This window comes from Oncorhynchus mykiss, chromosome 18, assembly GCF_013265735.2.
Source record: "Oncorhynchus mykiss isolate Arlee chromosome 18, USDA_OmykA_1.1, whole genome shotgun sequence".
Taxonomy (NCBI): Eukaryota; Metazoa; Chordata; class Actinopteri; order Salmoniformes; family Salmonidae; genus Oncorhynchus; species Oncorhynchus mykiss.
In genome coordinates, this window is record NC_048582.1 from 67,614,479 (window position 1) to 67,634,983 (window position 20,505).

The 20,505-nt window shown below is 45.6% G+C and overlaps 1 protein-coding gene across 1 annotated transcript; it reads left to right on the top strand.

Annotated features, from left to right (window-relative positions):
• Nucleotides 1-10,250: 10,250 nt before the first annotated feature.
• Nucleotides 10,251-13,137, top strand: marcksl1b (MARCKS-like 1b). Its single transcript, XM_021572770.2, has 2 exons — nt 10,251-10,542; nt 11,747-13,137. Exons 1-2 carry the CDS (start codon nt 10,462-10,464, stop codon nt 12,266-12,268), a joined length of 603 nt encoding a protein of 200 aa, XP_021428445.2. The 5' UTR covers nt 10,251-10,461; the 3' UTR covers nt 12,269-13,137.
• Nucleotides 13,138-20,505: the final 7,368 nt, after the last annotated feature.

A 20,505-nucleotide genomic window follows, 5' to 3' on the forward strand; every position in this document is an offset into this window, starting at 1 on the left:
CCCTCCCCCTCTCCCTCACTCCCCCTCTCCCTCCCTCTCTCCCTACCCCTCTCCCTCCCTCCCTCCCCCTCTCCCTCCCCCTCTCACTCCCTCTCTCCCTCTCCCTCTCTCCCTCACCTCCCTCCCCCTCTCCCTCCCTCTCTCCCTCCCCCTCACCTCCCTCCCTCACCTCCCTCCCTCTCTCTCTCCCTCCCTCCCTCACCTCCCTCCCCCTCTCCCTCCCTCCCTCCCTCTCCCCTCCCTCCCTCACCTCCCTCACCTCCCTCCCCCTCTCCCTCCCTCTCTCCCTCCCTCACCTCCCTCACCTCCCTCCCCCTCTCCCTCCCTCCCTCTCCCTCCCTCCTCCTAACTTGTGATACCCATCCGTAGGGTATTACTGCAGATAACTCTCACTGTGTTCTGGCATGACACACACACACAAGCTCACACACATACACATACACAGAGTCATTGACTCCAGGAGAGAGGGGGAGAGAAGGATATGGTTGAAGGAAGGAGAGAAAGCAATAAGGAGACACAGAGAGAAAGAAACCCCACATTCTGGGGGTGGAATACATAGATGGTTAAACATAGAGAGGTATAAACCTTACAGTACGTTGAAATGGGTGAAATATTTAGAAAGAGAGGGGATGGTGCAGTACGGCCACGCCCACTAGTGTTTCCTGACCACCCCTCTTAATGTCTCTGGCCGAACGGCCACGCCCACTAGCATTTCCTGACCACCCATCTACATGTCTCTGGCCGAACGGCCACGCCCACTAGCGTTTCCTGACCACCCATCTACATGTCTCTGACCGAACGGCCACGCCCACTAGCGTTTCCTGACCACCCATCTACATGGTGCTGGCCGAACGGCCACGCCCACTAGCGTTTCCTGACCACCCATCTACATGTCTCTGACTGAACGGCCACGCCCACTAGCGTTTCTTGACCACCCATCTACATGTCTCTGGCCGAACGGCCACGCCCACTAGCGTTTCCTGACCACCCATCTACATGTCTCTGGCCGAACGGCCACGCCCACTAGCGTTTCCTGACCACCCATCTACATGTTTCTGGCCGAACGGCCACGCCCACTAGCGTTTCCTGACCACCCATCTACATGGTGCTGGCCGAACGGCCACGCCCACTAGCGTTTCCTGACCACCCATCTACATGTCTCTGGCCGAACGGCCACGCCCACTAGCGTTTCCTGACCACCCATCTACATGTCTCTGGCCGAACGGCCACGCCCACTAGCGTTTCCTGACCACCCATCTGCATGTCTCTGGCCGAACGGCCACGCCCACTAGCGTTTCCTGACCACCCATCTACATGTCTCTGGCCGAACGGCCACGCCCACTAGCGTTTCCTGACCACCCATCTACATGTCTCTGGCCGAACGGCCACGCCCACTAGCGTTTCCTGACCACCCATCTACATGGTGCTGGCCGAACGGCCACGCCCACTAGCGTTTCCTGACCACCCATCTACATATCTCTGGCCGAACGGCCACGCCCACTAGCGTTTCCTGTCCACCCATCTACATGTCTCTGGCCGAACGGCCACGCCCACTAGCGTTTCCTGACCACCCATCTACATGTCTCTGACTGAACGGCCACGCCCACTAGCGTTTCCTGACCACCCATCTACATGTCTCTGGCCGAACGGCCACGCCCACTAGCGTTTCCTGACCACCCATCTACATGGCTCTGGCCGAACGGCCATGCCCACTAGCGTTTCCTGACCACCCATCTACATGTCTCTGGCCGAACGGCCACGCCCACTAGCGTTTCCTGACCACCCATCTACATGTCTCTGGCCGAACGGCCACGCCCACTAGCGTTTCCTGACCACCCATCTACATGTCTCTGGCCGAACGGCCATGCCCACTAGCGTTTCTTCTCCATCTGAGGCTGCATTTGCTTTCCTCCCTGTTGTCTTGTAGCCTAGTGGTTAGAGTGGTGGCAAGTTCAAATCCCCGAGCTGACAAGGTACAAATCTGTCGTTCTGCCCCTGAACTGGCAGTTAACCCACAGTTCCTAGGCTGTAATTGAAAATAAGAATTTGTTCTAAACTGACTTGCCTGGTTAAATAAAGGTCAAATAAAAAAAAATTAAAAAAGTGAACACCTTCTGACTGTTTGGATTGGTCCCAGATACCCCAGGAGGTCAGTGGCACCTTATTTGGGAAGGACGGGCTTGTGGTAATGGCTGGAGCAGAATAGGGTGGAATGGTATCGAATACAGTACATCAAACCCAGTGTTTCCATGACGTTTGAAGCCATTCCATTCACTCCGTCCCAGTCATTTTTATGAGCCGTCCTCCACTCAGCAACCTCCACTGCCAGACACGGACGGATGTGTTGGGACAGAGCCGTCATTGGCTGGACTCATCAAACGATTTCTAAAATGGCTGTTTCAAACTGAATGTATGTAGGGATTGATAGGGCAGCGGAATTCAATTCAGGAGGTGTCGTCAGACAGTGTAGAGACAACCCTTTGGCATCGTTTCAAACCCCGGGCATGTCTGATACCACAACCACAGAGCTAACGGACACTATGAACTAGCAGGAATATGGAGTCTTAGAAAATCTCTACTCCCATGACAAAAGGTGAAAGGTCAGCCCTGCTCTACCTCCTTTGCTTCCACCCCATCACACCCCTGTCCTGTTCTAACGTAACCCTTCACCCTGTCCTGATCTAACGTAACCCTTGTCCTGATCTAACGTAACCCTTCACCCCTGTCCTGTTCTAACCCTTCACCCTGTCCTGTTCTAACGTAACCCTTCACCCTGTCCTGATCTAATGTAACCCTTCACCCTGTCCTGATCTAACTTAACCCCTTACCCTTATCCTCAACTGGCCACCAATGTCAACATTTGAATAAGCCCCCCCTCCTCCTCAGCTATCACACAACCACCACCATGTCCATCATTATGTCCATCACCATGTCCATCATTATGTCCATCACCATGTCCATCATTATGTCCATCACCATGTCCATCACCATGTCCATCACCATGTCCATCACCATGTCCATCACCATGTTCATCATTATTTCCATCACCATGTCCATCACCATGTCTATCATTATGTCCATCACCATGTCCATCACCATGTCCATCACCATGTCCATCACCATGTCCATCATTATTTCCATCACCATGTCCATCACCATGTCTATCACCATGTCCATCACCATGTCCATCATTATTTCCATCACCATGTCCACCACCATCTCCATCACCATGTCCAATCACCATGTCCATTACCATGTCCATCACCATGTCCATCATTATTTCCATCACCATGTCCACCACCATCTCCATCACCATGTCCATCATTATGTCCAATCACCATGTCCATCACCATGTCCATCACCATGTCCAACACCATCTCCATCACCATGTCCATCATTATGTCCAATCACCATGTCCATTACCATGTCCATCACCATGTCCAACACCATCTCCATCACCATGTCTATCATTATGTCCAATCACCATGTCCATCACCATGTCCAACACCATGTCCATCACCATGTCCATCACCATGTCCATCATTATTTCCATCACCATGTCCACCACCATCTCCATCACCATGTCCATCATTATGTCCAATCACCATGTCCATCTTCATGTCCATCACCATGTCCACCACCATCTCCATCACCATGTCCATCATTATGTCCAATCACCATGTCCATTACCATGTCCATCACCATGTCCAACACCATCTCCATCACCATGTCCATCATTATGTCCAATCACCATTTCCATCACCATGTCCAACACCATGACCATCACCATGTCCATCACCATGTCCATCACCATGTCCATCACCATGTCCATCACCATGTCCATCATTATGTCCATCACCATGTTCATCACCATGTTCATCACCATGTCCATCACCATGTCCATCATTATGTCCATCACCATGTCCATCACCATGTCCATCACCATGTCCATCATTATTTCCATCACCATGTCCATCACCATGTCCATCATTATGTTCAATCACCATGTCCATCACCATGTCCATCACCATGTCCATCACCATGTCCATCATTATTTCCATCACCATGTCCATCACCATGTCCATCATTATGTTCAATCACCATGTCCATCACCATGTCCATCACCATGTCCATCATTATGCCCATTACAATGTCCATCACCATGTCCATCACCATGTCCATCATTATGTCCATCATCATGTCCATCACCATGTCCATGACCATTTCCATCACCATGTCCATCACCATGTCCATCATTATGTCCATCATCATGTCCATCACCATGTCCATCACCTTGTCCATTACCATGTCCATCACCATGTCCATCACCATGTCCATCACCATTTCCATCACCATGTCCATCACCATGCCTATTACCATGTCCATCACCATGTCCATCAATATGTCCATTACAATGTCCATCACCATGTCCATCAATATGTCCATTACAATGTCCATCACCATGTCCATCACCATGTCCATCACCATGCCTATTACCATGTCCATCACCATGTCCATCATTATGTCCATTACCATGTCCATCACCATGTCCATCACCATGTCAATCACCATGTCCATCACCATGTCCATCACCATGTCCACCACCATCTCCATCACCATGTCCATCATTATGTCCAATCACCATGTCCATTACCATGTCCATCACCATGTCCATCATTATGTCCATTACAATGTCCATCACCATGTCCATCAATATGTCCATTACAATGTCCATCACCATGTCCATCACCATGTCCATCACCATGCCTATTACCATGTCCATCACCATGTCCATCATTATGTCCATCATCATGTCCATCACCTTGTCCATCACCTTGTCAATTACCATGTCCATCACCATTTCCATCACCATGTTCATCATTATGTCCATTACAATGTCCATCACCATGTCCATCACCATGTCCATCAACCTTGTCCATCACCATGTCCATCACCATGCCCATGTCAATTACCATGTCCATCACCATGTCCATCACCATGTCCATCACCATGTCAATCACCATGTCCATCACCATGTCTATTACCATGTCCATCACCATGTCCATTACCATGTCCATCACCATGTCCATCACCATGTCCATCACCATGTCAATCACCATGTCCATCACCATGTCCATCACCATGCCCATGTCAATTACCATGTCCATCACCATGTCCATCACCATGTCCATCACCATGTCCATCACCATGTCTATTACCATGTCCATCACCATGTCCATTACCATGTCCATCACCATGTCCATCACCATGTCCATTACCATGTCCATCACCATGTCAATCACCATGTCCATCACCATGTCTATTACCATGTCCATCACCATGTCCATCACCATGTCAATCACCATGTCCATCACCATGCCCATGTCAATTACCATGTCCATCACCATTTCCATCACCATGTCCATCACCTTGTCCATTACCATGTCCATCACCATGTCCATCACCATGCCTATTACCATGTCCATCACCATGTCCATCATTATGTCCATCATCATGTCCATCACCATGTCCATCACCTTGTCCATTACCATGTCCATCACCATTTCCATCACCATGTTCATCATTATGTCCATTACAATGTCCATCACCATGTCCATCACCATGTCCATCACCATGTCCATCACCATGTCCATCACCATGTCTATTACCATGTCCATGTCCATCACCATGTCCATCACCATGTCCATCACCATGTCCATCACCATTTCCATCACCATGTCCATCACCATGCCCATGTCAATTACCATGTCCATCACCATTTCCATCACCATGTCCATCACCTTGTCCATTACCATGTCCATCACCATGTCCATCACCATGCCTATTACCATGTCCATCACCATGTCCATCATTATGTCCATCATCATGTCCATCACCATGTCCATCACCTTGTCCATTACCATGTCCATCACCATTTCCATCACCATGTTCATCATAATGTCCATTACAATGTCCATCACCATGTCCATCACCATGTCCATCACCATGTCCATCACCATGTCCATCACCATGTCCATCACCATGTCTATTACCATGTCCATGTCCATCACCATGTCAATCACCATGTCCATCACCATGTCCATCACCATGTCCATCACCATGTCCATCACCATGCCCATGTCAATTACCATGTCCATCACCATGTCCATCACCATGTCCATCACCATTTCCATCACCATGTCCATCACCATGTCCATCACCATGTCCATCACCATGTCCATCACCATGTCCATCACCATGTCCATGTCAATTACCATGTCCATCACCATGTCCATCACCATGTCCATCACCATGTCCATTACCATGTCCATCACCATGTCCATCATTATGTCCATCACAATGTCCATCACCATGTCCATTACAATGTCCATCACCATGTCCATCACCATGTCCATTACCATGTCCATCACCATGTCCATCACCATGTCCATCACCATGTCCATCACCATGTCCATCATTATGTCCATCACAATGTCCATCACCATGTCCATTCCTTTCACATGTGGAATACCAGATCATCTAAAGAGCACCGTTTTCTTCATATCTCTCTCTCTTCTCTTCTCTCACATATCTTTCTCTCTTCCTTCATCTCTCTCTCCCCTCATCTCTCTCTTCTCTTCCCTCATCTCTCTCTCTTCTCTTCCTTCATCTCTCTCTCTTCTCTTCCCGCACATCTCTCTTTCTCTCTTCCCTCACATCTCTCGCTCTTCTCTTCCCTCACATCTCTCCCTTCTCTTCCCTCACATCTCTCTCTCTCTCTTCCCTCACATCTCTCTCTCTTCTCTTCCCTCATATATCTTTCTCTTCCCTCACATCTCTCTCTCTTCCCTCACATCTCTCTCTTTTCTCTTCCCTCATATCTCTCTCGCTCTCTTCACTCACATCTCTCTCTCTTCTCTTCCCTCACATCTCTCTCTCTCTCTTCCCTCACATCGCTCTCTCTTCTCTTCCCTCACATCTCTCTCTCTTCTCTTCCCTCACATCTCTTTCTCTTCTCTTCCCTCATATCTCTTTCTCTTCCCTCATATCTCTCTCTCTTCTCTTCCCTCACATCTCTCTCTCTTCTCTTCCCTCATATCTCTCTCGCTCTCTTCACTCACATCTCTCTCTCTTCTCTTCCCTCACATCTCTCTCTCTCTCTTCCCTCACATCGCTCTCTCTTCTCTTCCCTCACATCTCTCTCTCTTCTCTTCCCTCACATCTCTTTCTCTTCTCTTCCCTCATATCTCTTTCTCTTCCCTCATATCTCTCTCTCTTCTCTTCCCTCACATATCTTTCTCTTCCCTCACATCTCTCTCTCTTCTCTTCCCTCATATATCTCTCTCTTCTCTTCCCTCACATCTCTCTCTCTTCTCTTCCCTCATATCTCTCTCTCTTCTCTTCCCTCATATCTCTATCTCTTCCCTCATATATCTCTCTCTTCTCTTCCCTCACATCTCTCTCTCTTCTCTTCCCTCACATCTCTCTCTCTTCTCTTCCCTCACATCTCTCTCTCTTCTCTTCCCTCATATCTCTTTCTCTTCCCTCACATCTCTCTCTCTTCTCTTCCCTCACATATCTTTCTCTTCCCTCACATCTCTCTCTCTTCTCTTCCCTCATATCTCTGTCTCTCTCTTCTCTTCCCTCACATCTCTCTCTCTTCTCTTCTCTCACATATCTTTCTCTCTTCCTTCATCTCTCTCTCCCCTCATCTCTCTCTTCTCTTCCCTCATCTCTCTCTCTTCTCTTCCTTCATCTCTCTCTCTTCTCTTCCCGCACATCTCTCTTTCTCTCTTCCCTCACATCTCTCGCTCTTCTCTTCCCTCACATCTCTCCCTTCTCTTCCCTCACATCTCTCTCTCTCTCTTCCCTCACATCTCTCTCTCTTCTCTTCCCTCATATATCTTTCTCTTCCCTCACATCTCTCTCTCTTCCCTCACATCTCTCTCTTTTCTCTTCCCTCATATCTCTCTCTCTCTCTTCCCTCACATCGCTCTCTCTTCTCTTCCCTCACATCTCTCTCTCTTCTCTTCCCTCACATCTCTCTCTCTTCTCTTCCCTCATATCTCTTTCTCTTCCCTCACATCTCTCTCTCTTCTCTTCCCTCACATATCTTTCTCTTCCCTCACATCTCTCTCTCTTCTCTTCCCTCACATCTCTCTCTCTTCTCTTCCCTCATATCTCTCTCTCTTCTCTTCCCTCACATCTCTCTCTTCTCTTCCCTCACATCTCTCTCTCTTCTCTTCCCTCACATCTCTCTCTCTTCTCTTCCCTCACATCTCTCTCTCTTCTCTTCCCTCATATCTCTTTCTCTTCCCTCACATCTCTCTCTCTTCTCTTCCCTCACATCTCTCTCTCTCTTCCCTCACATCTCTCTCTCTTCTCTTCCCTCATGTACCTCTTTTTCTTCTCACCCTTTTCATTTCCCGGCTTTCTTTATATACTGTATCTCTCTCATCCCCCATCTATCTATCTTCTTCTTCTCTACCACACTTTTCCATCTCTCTCTCTTTCTCTCCATCTCCCTCCCTCTCTCTCTCTCTCTCTCTCTCTCTCTGGATTCCAACACACTCTGTTCCTGACACAAACAGACAAACAGCTGATCGCTGGTTCTCTCTCTCTCTCTCTCTCTCTCTCTCTCTCTCTCTCTCTCTTTCTCCAAATGTGTGTGTGTGTGTGTAATATAATGTAATGTATGCTTGTCTGTGGAGGATTGCATTTCTGTGTCTTCCACCCCCTGACATACACTGTGGTCCCATGACAAAGCTGCCCTTTCACATACACACAAACACACACACACACACACATAAAAAAGACTGGGTCTGACACAGTGATGACAATATTATGTCCCGTGATGCCAATCCTCTTCATCACCATCATCATCACCACCACACAAAACACCTCCGCAGAGAATCGAGCTACACAAGGTACAGGAACAGAGAGACATCTGCAGTTTCATTTCCAATATTACAGGTAGTTATTACTAGTTACTAATGGATATCAGAGTTCTCCTTCTCCTCCTCTCCTCTCAAACCTCACCTGGCACACATACAGCGCTCCAGCTATCAATATTTAACCCCCGATGGTGTTTCTGCCTGGCTCAGCCCATTCTCTGAAATAAATGTGAGAAATTACTAATTTGCAGTAGCAACTTGGCATGCCACTCATTCTACAGCCAGACAGTGGAGACTTTATGTCATGGGGGGGGGTGGGGGGGGGGGGGGGGTGTCCAAGCTACCTCTCTGCTCTTCTTATTCTCTCTTCAGAATGAGTCTTGCATGAAAAATGGTGCCATAATGTAAAATAACCTACTGTCTATAGGCGAGACGACCAGGAGCAGGTACTCCATAGGCTGCCACATCGGGCAGGCATGTGTCTGATGGATTGCACAGGTCAATTTTAATCAGCAAATAGATATTGATATGGTTGTGCTTTCCATTGAATACCCATGTGACATCAGCACTACAATTGAATTCGGTGCTATTAGTAAAAAAAATGTGCATTAATCATGTGATCTTTAAAAGGTGATTGGAAGTGGATGTCTTGGATATGTGTGCTGAATATATACGTTGGCTAAACAGCTGTAGAGTGTATGTTTGTGTGGATAAACGGTTGGAATGTGCGTGATGGTCACGTTGACATGTTGTTGTGGTGATATGTTGTTGTTGTTGTTGTTGTTAACAAAGCTGAAGGTAACAAATAAACCTCGTGAGATGTCACGGTAGTCAAGTCGTTCGATCTATTCGGCAAAGTGGCAAGACATTTAAATGACTGGTTCAAAAATAAATGCGCGCGACTAAAACGTACTTTGCCACTATTCTACACAACACTTTAAACTGGTATCATGGTTAAAATGGTTAGTATTATCGAGTTAAACTTTCAAACATTAACAATTATCGCCACTCAGTAGCTCGAGCCTGTCCAATTGCGGAATATGATGAGGGAGAGAGGATGTTGTGTTGGTTGTTACTATTTACCACAAACACAAAGTCAAAATTGTCTATTTCTTAACATTTATGAAAACAAAAAAATAGCTTTTGTTCTTAATTTAAGGTTAGGAATAACGTTAGCAATGTGGTTAGGGTTCATGTCAGGGTTAGGTTTAAAATCAGATTTTATGAAGAGAAATGAAAGAAATAGGCTGGGTTTAGCCATAATTATGACTTTGTGGCTGTGGTAACTGTTGATTGGATATCTAGTCGTGTGACCACGCCTGTGGGCGGTACCTTGGTCCGTCTTCAAGCTCTGCGTTCAACCAGAGTCGAATCTAGTGGGTATATTTCTACTGGAGTGAGAGGTTCAACTCCGGAGAAAACGCCAAGGAAACTAGCAAGGACCACCCCCCCCACACAAAAAAATCACATTTTGTCATTGGATCCATACTACTGCCCGGGAGCTGGATTAAATTGAGACAAACATTTTGTTGTTGGTTTAATTCTCTTTGATAAACACCGAATAACGATGGGTTCCCAAGCGTCCAAGGGAGGGGTAGCTGTGGAGGCGAATGCTGCGGATGCCGCCACCGTCAAACCGAATGGACAGGTATGTAACCGCTCTCTCATCCCCGGACCACACCGTACACCCTTCACCGAACTCACTCAAAGTATCTTTAAAAAAAACAAGGATGTTGTGTTTTTATTATTAAGTTGCAATTCATTTGAAGGTGAGGTTTGTCTGTTTAGATATTTTTTTGGGGGGGTGGTGGGGGTAAATGTGCATCTTGGTTCAGTCAGAGTGATAAATAAGGGCACAAGTTGGTTGACTTGCTAAACTAACATGGTGTCCAGTGATGAATAACTACGGACACTTCATCCAGACGCGGGAGGATCAAATCCAAAAACGTGTATTGCTGCTAATGCCACGATCTGCTGTTTGAAAATATACATATATTTATATATATTTTTTTAAACACAACAAGTTAGATAGCTAATGAGGTATGTATGTTTTGGAACGAGAACAGGGACCACCGGTGTATTAGCATGCTAATCCAGGTTTCAGATAGCCGTAATAGCTAACTCGTTCCCTTCCCAAGCCCGTGTATCTGATACAGTTTCATATCAACATGCCATGAGGAGGAGGGGGTTTGGAAAGGCAAGGGTGCACGTAGGCAAGCTACCCCTCATGCATAAGATATGAGAGAGCCAATTGGTGAATTATGGATTGAAAAGGAGGGTTTCAGCAGTTGTCAGTTTAATTTATGCAGCCCCCCCCCTTCGGAACCGGCGAGTCTAGACATTGTCTCGATCAGTGACTTGTAAACGTTATTTTATAGATAAACATACACAATCGACAATAAAAATCGCGTTTTCACCTCACAAAATTACAGTACAATCAGTATTTTGTCAATGGATCATCGGGTTCATTGGCAGTATTACTACAATTTTTCATTTTTTTTCTTCCATTTTCATCGATTGGTTCAAGTCTTTGTTGAGAGAGATGCCTCGGTCTGTGTGGTTTCTAGTGGGAGAGCTGTGGACCACATGTTAGGTCTGCGTGTCACTGTCGCCGCCTGTCGTTCTCTGGTTGCACTACAAGGCGTCGCCTTTTGAGCGACAAAACCTGGTTTATTGATGAGCACGACGTTTCGACACATCGTTATAAATCTAAATGTTCTGATGGTGGTTTTGTTGTTGTTGTTTACAGTGTAAACTTCTGTAAATTGCATTATCTTTATTGATTGAATTGTATATATTGTTTTTAAGAACCATAATACTTATTTGGTTCCTTAATTCTTTCCCTCTTCTAGGAGAACGGTCATGTCAAGTCCAATGGTGATGCCACAGACACGGCCGCTCCAAATGGTTCTGCCGACGCCAAGGAGCCTGAAGCGGGTGCTGGAGGGGACGCCATCGAGCCAGCGCCCGATGGCGAGGCCGCCAAACAGGAAGGTGAGGCCGCTGCCAAGGATATCTCCAAGAAGAAGAAGAATTTCTTCCTGAAGAAATCTTTCAACTTCAAGGGCCTGAAACTGAAGAAGACCAAGAAGGAGGAGGTGAAGGAGGAGGAGGCGGCCGCTTCCGCTGAGGAGAAACCTGCAGAGAACGGAGCCGCTGTGGCTACGGAGGAGAAGAAAGCAGAGGAGGAAGAGGTTGTGACGGCTACTGCAGAAGCCCCTAAGGCCGACGAGGCGCAGGCTAAAGCAGAGGAGGCACCTAAGGAGGAGGAGGTAAAGGAGGCGGCTGCACCTGCCCCAGAGCCCACCAAACCAACAGAGGAGGCCAGCTCGACCCCCGCGGCAGTAGCCCCCTCCCAACAGAATGCAGAGTGATTGTATCTTTACCCACAACAAAGGACTGTGTGAACTGTTTTTCAAGAGAGAGAGAGAGAGAAAATAGTTATAAATATATATTTCTATATATATGTCTATATGTATACATATGTATGGATATATGTATATGTAAATATATACACATTTATGTGAGACTCCAAATGTGTCACTTTTGTCATGGTACTAGTTCACTTCCCTGGTTACGGCGAGACAGGGTCAAACCTGGTGGTATTATGTGCTGGTTGCTATGGGAACAATGGGATTTATTGGACCGCAAAGTGGAACACGGTTATGGATGGGAGTCGAGTTGACCCGTCTTTTCCCTAAAAACACCCGACTCAACAAAAAGACGCGTCCACGTGTAGGAATGAACTGGATAGGACAGGACACCAACCCAACCACCACATGAAATGACTATTCATCCCATTTTTAGAAAAACAACAAGAACAAGAAATCAGAAATTTGAGGAGGAAAAAAAAGAGACTTGCCAACTTTCTACATTCCTATATTTTCACCCCAAATTTGAAGTATTTTGTGGTGTACCTTTTAGAGAACCATTTTAAAGATTCAGAGAAGCTGTTGTTTTGTTTTGTTTTTAAAGAAGAAACATAAGGAGCAACTTTAGATTTTTTATCTTAGTGGGGTAAAAAAAAAAAAAAAAAACACGCTTGAGTTTGACATGTTCAGTGTTGCAGTTTTAAAAGGAAGCAAGAAATTGTTCATCTGTCTGGTGTGTGTAAGCCTGACTCTACTTTAATGTCTCTGTAAATACATTGGGACTGATACTGTTCTTTATTTTGCTAATGTTGACAGATGTTATGGTTTTATTGTAAAGTTGACAAATGGTAAATAAATGTTGGTTACCAATACCTTTTTTTGTACAGAGATGGTTTATTTTTTTAGGTGGGAATGATGATTAGTAATACAATGAGCTGGCTGAGGAAAACAACCTGTTTTATAGTGGTACAGAACCATCCCTCTAGCGACAAGGTGCCTTCCAATTCTAACAAATCAATACGTTTAGGAATGTGATTCTTAGAAGAGCACATTGGTGTGTTTCAGTCTTGTCATAGTCTACAATCCCAATACTATTGTCCAGCAGAGAGAGAACCTCACATTCTTGAAAAACCTGACCAATTACATGTGTCATCAATCACACATAGCAGTAAACCACTGGTTTACAACCATATCATACATAAATATTCACAAAGGTGACAACGAGTGGACAATGCCTCATTTGTCATCATTTTGGACCACGGCTACTAAGTATCGGTAAGCGCTGACGGAGTGGAGAGACTACTGCGGACTGAGATGCACACCCCACGGTTCCACCTGTGATGCTATATTCTAGGACTGTGGGAGAATCTCAATTGAGCTTCCTTGGCTCATTGCCTCCTCAAAACCAATCGGATGAGTTAAGAGGTGCCTACCATCTGACCTCCAATAGGTTTTGAGAATGCTGAGGAGTCAAGGAAACAATAGAGATTGTACCATGATCTCTCCACCCCAAAGTGCACTGTTCCCTTCACTGAGTTGAAAGGAAATTATTGGTATAAGAAACAGGGTTGAAAACTCCCACTAGCCCCTCCGTCAATCCAATATTTTTAGATTTCTAAGAACAAGCTCACACTTCTGTAGATTTATTTTAATTTTATCTTTATTTAACTAGGCAAGTCAGTTAAGAACAAATTCTTATTTTCAATGACGGCCTTGGAACAGTGGGTTAACTGCCTGTTCAGGGGCAGAACGACAGATTTGTACCTTGTCAGCTCAGTGGTTTGAACTTGCAACCTTCCGGTTACTAGTCCAACGCTCTAACCACTAGAATACCCTGCCGAGAATTGGAAGACAGCCAATGACCGACCTTTGCTTGCAACCCACACATTATCCCCGTGACCTCTGTAGCCCCTGTAGTGACAGCACCTCTCAAGAAGTCATAACTTAAGGGCTTATATACTGTACGTCCTCAAATCTTTAACATTTAAACCCATTTAAGAAATAACTTCTCAACATTGTTTATTTTTTACCTAAAATAAAGTTAATTCAATTCAAATTGAGCTATAAATCGTTGATCCTGATCAGGGTTGGTTGTAGAGTGAGGGCATGCATCCCAAATGGCACCCTATTCCCTACGTAGGGCACTACTTTGGACAGAGTCCTATGGGGAATAGGGCGCCATTTGAGACCCACTGACCTAGTTCACATGCTGACATGATGACTTCAGAGCAGAGTTCATTTTTAGTCCTCGAAGCCTTCAAACAACGATTAATTATTCAAAACACGGATGTAGCTCCACATTTTGGTATGCTTCAGGCATTTGTCACAGATTTCAGAGGCATTTGTTGAACTCACAACGCATGTTGATATAATCACTGAACGGACAATATGTGATTGAGGTTGTTAAGTAGCTTACTACTATGAATGAGGTCGTTAGGTAGCTTACAACTGTGATTGAGGTCGTTAGGTAGCTTACTACTGTGATTGAGGTCGTTAGGTAGCTTACAACTGTGATTGAGGTCGTTAGGTAGCTTACTACTGTGAATGAGGTCGTTAGGTAGCTTACTACTGTGAATGATGTTCTGTCTTACTACTGTGAATGAGGTCGTTAGGTAGCTTACTACTGTGAATGAGATAGTTAGGGTAGCATACTACTGTGATTGAGGTCATTAGGTAGCTTACAACTGTGATTGAGGTCGTTAGGTAGCTTACTACTGTGATTGAGGTCGTTAGGTAGTTTACTACTGTGATTGAGGTCATTAGGTAGCTTACTACTGTGATTGAGGTTGTTAGGTAGCTTACTACTGTGATTGAGGTCGTTAGGTAGTTTACTACTGTGATTGAAGTCGTTAGGTAGCTTACTACTGTGATTGAGGTCGTTAGGTAGCTTACTACTGTGATTGAGGTCGTTAGGTAGCTTACTACTGTGATTGAGGTCATTAGGTAGCTTACTACTGTGATTGAGGTCATTAGGTAGCTTACTACTGTGAATGAGGTCGTTAGGAACCTTAACACTGTGAATGAGGTCGTTAGGAACCTTAACACTGTGAATGAGGTCGTTAGGAACCTTAACACTGTGAATGAGGTCGTTAGGAACCTTAACACTGCGAATGAGGTCGTTAGGAACCTTAACACTGCGAATGAGGTCGTTAGGAACCTTAACACTGCGAATGAGGTCGTTAGGAACCTTAACACTGCGAATGAGGTCGTTAGGAACCTTAACACTGTGAATGAGGTCGTTAGGAACCTTAACACTGCGAATGAGGTCGTTAGGAACCTTAACACTGTGAATGAGGTTGTTAGGAACCTTAACACTGTGATTGAGGTCGTTAGGAACCTTAACACTGTGAATGAGGTCGTTAGGAACCTTAACACTGTGATTGAGGTCGTTAGGTACACTATATATAAACATTTATGTGAACAACACTTCAGATTTGTGGATTTGTATATTTCAGCCACACCCTTTGCTGACCAGTGTATAAATTCTTCCTTCCATGAGCTTCAAACACGGGGTAGATTTTCTTTCCTTCGGTGATTTTGTGTCGTCAGCGCCCCTCAACATCTACATATACCCAACACCGTGAGAGTCAAAGGTGTTGGATATATAAACCATTAACCCTCCTCCCCAGAATAATTGTAGAAAAGAGTCCTTTGTGCTGACTCTCTGGTCTCTACTAAAGGCCAGTGTCTACTACTATATTCCAGTGTGTACTACTATAGCCCAGTGTGTACTACTATAGCCCAGTGTGTACTACTATATTCCAGTGTGTACTACTATATTCCAGTGTGTACTACTATAGCCCAGTGTGTACTACTATATTCCAGTGTGTACTACTATAGCCCAGTGTGTACTACTATAGTCCAGTGTCTACTACTATAGCCCAGTGTCTACTACTATAGTCCAGTGTGTATTACTATAGTTCAGTGTGTACTACCATAGCCCAGTTTGTACTACTAAAGCCCAGTGTCTACTACTATAGCCCAGTGTGTATTACTATAGTCCAGTGTGTACTACTATAGCCCAGTGTCTACTACTATAGCCCAGTGTCTACTACTATAGCCCAGTGTGTACTACTATAGCCCAGTGTGTACTACTATATTCCAGTGTGTACTACTATAGCCCAGTGTGTATTACTATAGTCCAGTGTGTACTACTATAGCCCAGTGTCTACTACTATAGCCCAGTGTGTACTACTATAGTCCAGTGTGTACTACTATATTCCAGTGTGTACTACTATATTCCAGTGTGTACTACTATAGTCCAGTGTGTACTACTATAGCCCAGTGTCTACTACTATAGCCCAGTGTCTACTACTATAGTCCAGTGTGTATTACTATATTCCAGTGTGTACTACTATAGCCCAGTGTCTACTACTATAGCCCAGTGTCTACTACTATAGCCCAGTGTGTATTACTATAGTCCAGTGTGTACTACTATAGTCCAGTGTCTACTACTATAGCCCAGTGTGTACTACTATATTCCAGTGTGTATTACTATATTCCAGTGTGTACTACTATAGTCCAGTGTCTACTACTATAGTCCAGTGTGTACTACTATAGCCCAGTGTGTACTACTATAGCCCAGTGTGTACTACTATAGCCCAGTGTCTACTACTATAGCCCAGTGTCTACTACTATAGTCCAGTGTGTACTACTATAGCCCAGTGTCTACTACTATAGTCCAGTGTGTACTACTATAGCCCAGTGTGTACTACTATAGCCCAGTGTGTACTACTATAGCCCAGTGTCTACTACTATAGCCCAGTGTGTACTACTATAGCCCAGTGTCTACTACTATAGCCCAGTGTCTACTACTATAGCCCAGTGTGTACTACTATAGTCCAGTGTGTATTACTATATTCCAGTGTCTACTACTATATTCCAGTGTCTACTACTATAGTCCAGTGTGTACTACTATAGTCCAGTGTGTACTACTATAGTCCAGTGTGTACTACTATAGTCCAGTGTGTACTACTATAGTCCAGTGTGTACTACTATAGCCCAGTGTCTACTACTATAGCCCAGTGTGTACTACTAAAGCCCAGTGTCTACTACTATAGCCCAGTGTGTACTACAATAGCCCAGTGTGTACTACTAAAGCCCAGTGTCTACTACTATAGCCCAGTGTGTACTACTATAGCCCAGTGTGTACTACTATAGTCCAGTGTGTATTACTATAGTCCAGTGTGTACTACTATAGCCCAGTGTGTACTACTATAGTCCAGTGTGTACTACTATAGCCCAGTGTGTACTACTATAGTCCAGTGTGTATTACTATCGTCCAGTGTCTACTACTATAGCCCAGTGTGTATTACTATATTCCAGTGTGTACTACTATAGTCCAGTGTGTACTACTATAGTCCAGTGTCTACTACTATCGTCCAGTGTCTACTACTATAGCCCAGTGTGTATTACTATATTCCAGTGTGTACTACTATAGTCCAGTGTGTACTACTATAGTCCAGTGTCTACTACTATCGTCCAGTGTCTACTACTATAGCCCAGTGTGTATTACTATATTCCAGTGTGTACTACTATATCCCAGTGTGTACTACTATAGCCCAGTGTGTACTACTATAGCCCAGTGTATACTACTATATTCCAGTGTGTACTACTATATTCCAGTGTGTACTACTATAGCCCCGTGTATACTACTATAGCTCAGTGTGTACTACTATAGCCCATACTGACTCCTTCCTGGTCTACTACTCTCTAGGCCTGATATAACACACACTTCCACATTATATCTGGTCTCCATGCATCTCCACTTCTCCTTACAGGGAAAGAACAGTCCAACACTGGCAGGTCTGAACAACGGTCAGCGTGTCCAGTCTTTGACGGTGGTATACTCAGAGTCACACAGCTCTGCTGCGTGTCTGTTACCAGAGTAGGGTTGGGATTTGCAGGCGGCTCATAGTCCGAGTTCACTAACTTGCCCCTCTGGTAGAGATGGATGGAGCTTCCAGGTGTGGGAATCATCTGCATTGGTGGCTGCAGTGAACTTGAGTGACTCATTCGTCTTCCACAAATGCACTGAGAGCCCTAGTGAATCTCTTCCTGTCCTCCTTGGTCCTGAATCAGGGCTGACTGTCCTTGAAGGTGCATGGGTAAGGTCTGGTCTGGTAGGTTGAACCAGGCCCGGTCTGGTAGGTTGAACCAGGCCTGGTCTGTGTGTTTGTCTGCGTCAGGGCTGAGTTAGGGGTTTTAGAGTGAAATGCTCTGTCATTGGGTCACTGATATCTCGAACATTGTCCTATGAATGTGATCAAATCGAATCAAATTGTATTTGTCACATGCGCCGAATACAACAGGTGCAACACAGGTACAACACCTTACAATGAAATGCTTACTTACATGCCCTTAACCTGGGCTGAGATAAGGCGGGGCTTTACCTAGCAGAGACTTGTAGATAGTGACTATGCATAGATATCATTAGCCCTTTGATTTCACTGTGACTCGATGACAATAACTTTATCTCAGCCATTGCCTAGTTGCACCAGCACTGAAAGGGGACAGAGAATTCTAATTTAGGGCTACTCTCAGTGCCTCCTCATCCTCCTCTCCTGACCTCACAGACACCAGAGCTCTTCCCAGCTTCCCTTGGAGTTGGGTGTGATACTTTAGAAGCAGATCATTGAACTGGACCAATTTAGTCTTCTGCTTTGGTGACCCAATCATGAGTTTGTCAACTTCTTACACCTTCCTCTCAGTGTGTCTGCAGCGCTCAGGGTCTCTCTCTACCTTGTACTGCAGGTTTTCAGTCATCTCCCGCCCACAGGCTAATGCACAGTCAAACTGTCAGAGGAGCAGTATTCTCTTCACCGGGCCCCAGCAGCTTTGGGAGAGACTTACAGATCTCAACTATGTCTTTGTAACCAGTTACCTCTCTCTCTGCCTCCAAAATCGTTGAAGTACATGCAGAAGAAATAGAATTGGTAGAAATTAACACATGTATCATATTCAACGGTTTCGGTCTCTTCTGCGCAATGAAAGATCATGTCCTTCATAACTTCAATGAGTGTTCTCCCGTTCAAAACAAAGTATTTGTTTGTCTGAAAGGCGAGGAAGGCCTGAGCTCCATAACAGCCATGACCATGTGTGTGGCTGTTTGTTACTGAATCACTTCAGGAAGAGTAACCTCTAACAGGGCAAGGGTCAACTGAAGCCTTCTGGATTGTTCGTCTATAGTGAAGAGTGACACGGCCATATATGTCCTTTGGACGGTGTAAATACACTGCAGCTCCACCCACCTCCAGACAGAAAGCTGGCTCTGATTGGCTGATTCAGCCCCAGAGCTGTGAACCTATCTGTCTCTGTTATGCGGGCCTTTGACAGAGACACTAGCGAGCACAAATAAGTATTCAGACCCTTTACTCAGTACTTTGTGGAAGCATTTTCGGCAGCGATTACAGCCTCTAGTCTTCTTGGGTATTATGCTACAAGCTTGGCACACCTGTATTTGGGGAGTTTCTCCCATTTTTCTCTGCAGATCCTTTCAAGCTCTGTCAGGTTGGATGTAGAGCGTTGCTGCACAGCTATTTTCAGGTCTCTCCAGAGATGTTCGATCGGGTTCAAGTCCAGGCTCTGGCTGGGCCACTCAAGGACATTCAGAGACTTGTCCCGAAGCCACTCCTGCGTTGTCTTGGCTGTGTGCTTAGGGTCGTTGTCCTGTTGGAAGGTGAACCTTTGTCCCAGTCTGAGGTCCTGACCGCTCTGGAGCAGGTTTTCATCAAGGTTCTCTCTGTGCTTTGCTCAGTTATTTTTTCCCTCGATCCTGACTAATCTCCCAGTCCCTGCCTGTGAAAAACATCCCCACAGCATGATGCTGCCACCACCATGCTTCACCGTAGGGATGGTGCCAGGTTTCTCCAGACCTGGCACCAGATTGAAACTTTGGCCTGAATGCCAAGCGTCACGCTTGGCATTCAGGCCAAAGTTTCAATCTTGGTTTCATCAGACCAGATAATCTTTTTTCTCATGGTCTGAGAGTCTTTAGGTGCCTTTTGGCAACTCCAAGAGAGCAACCTCCATGTGTGCCTTTTACTGAGGAGTGGTTGCCGCCTGGCCACTCTACCATAAAGACCTGATTGGTAGAGTGCTGCAGAGATGGGAGAACCCTCCAGAAGGACAAGGACAATGCTGCAGAGCGACCATCAGTGCCAGAGATAGTAGGCCTATAGCCAACAACTCTGTGAGCAGTAACACACATGTAACACGGAGCAGATTGCTTATTGTAGCAC

Bases quoted from the DNA above. Each gene is read 5' to 3' on its own strand.
- marcksl1b (XM_021572770.2), top strand. From the start codon at position 10,462: ATGGGTTCCCAAGCGTCCAAGGGAGGGGTAGCTGTGGAGGCGAATGCT. The intron at 10,543-11,746 runs GTATGTAACCGC...TCCCTCTTCTAG, and splicing joins CCGTCAAACCGAATGGACAG to GAGAACGGTCATGTCAAGTC.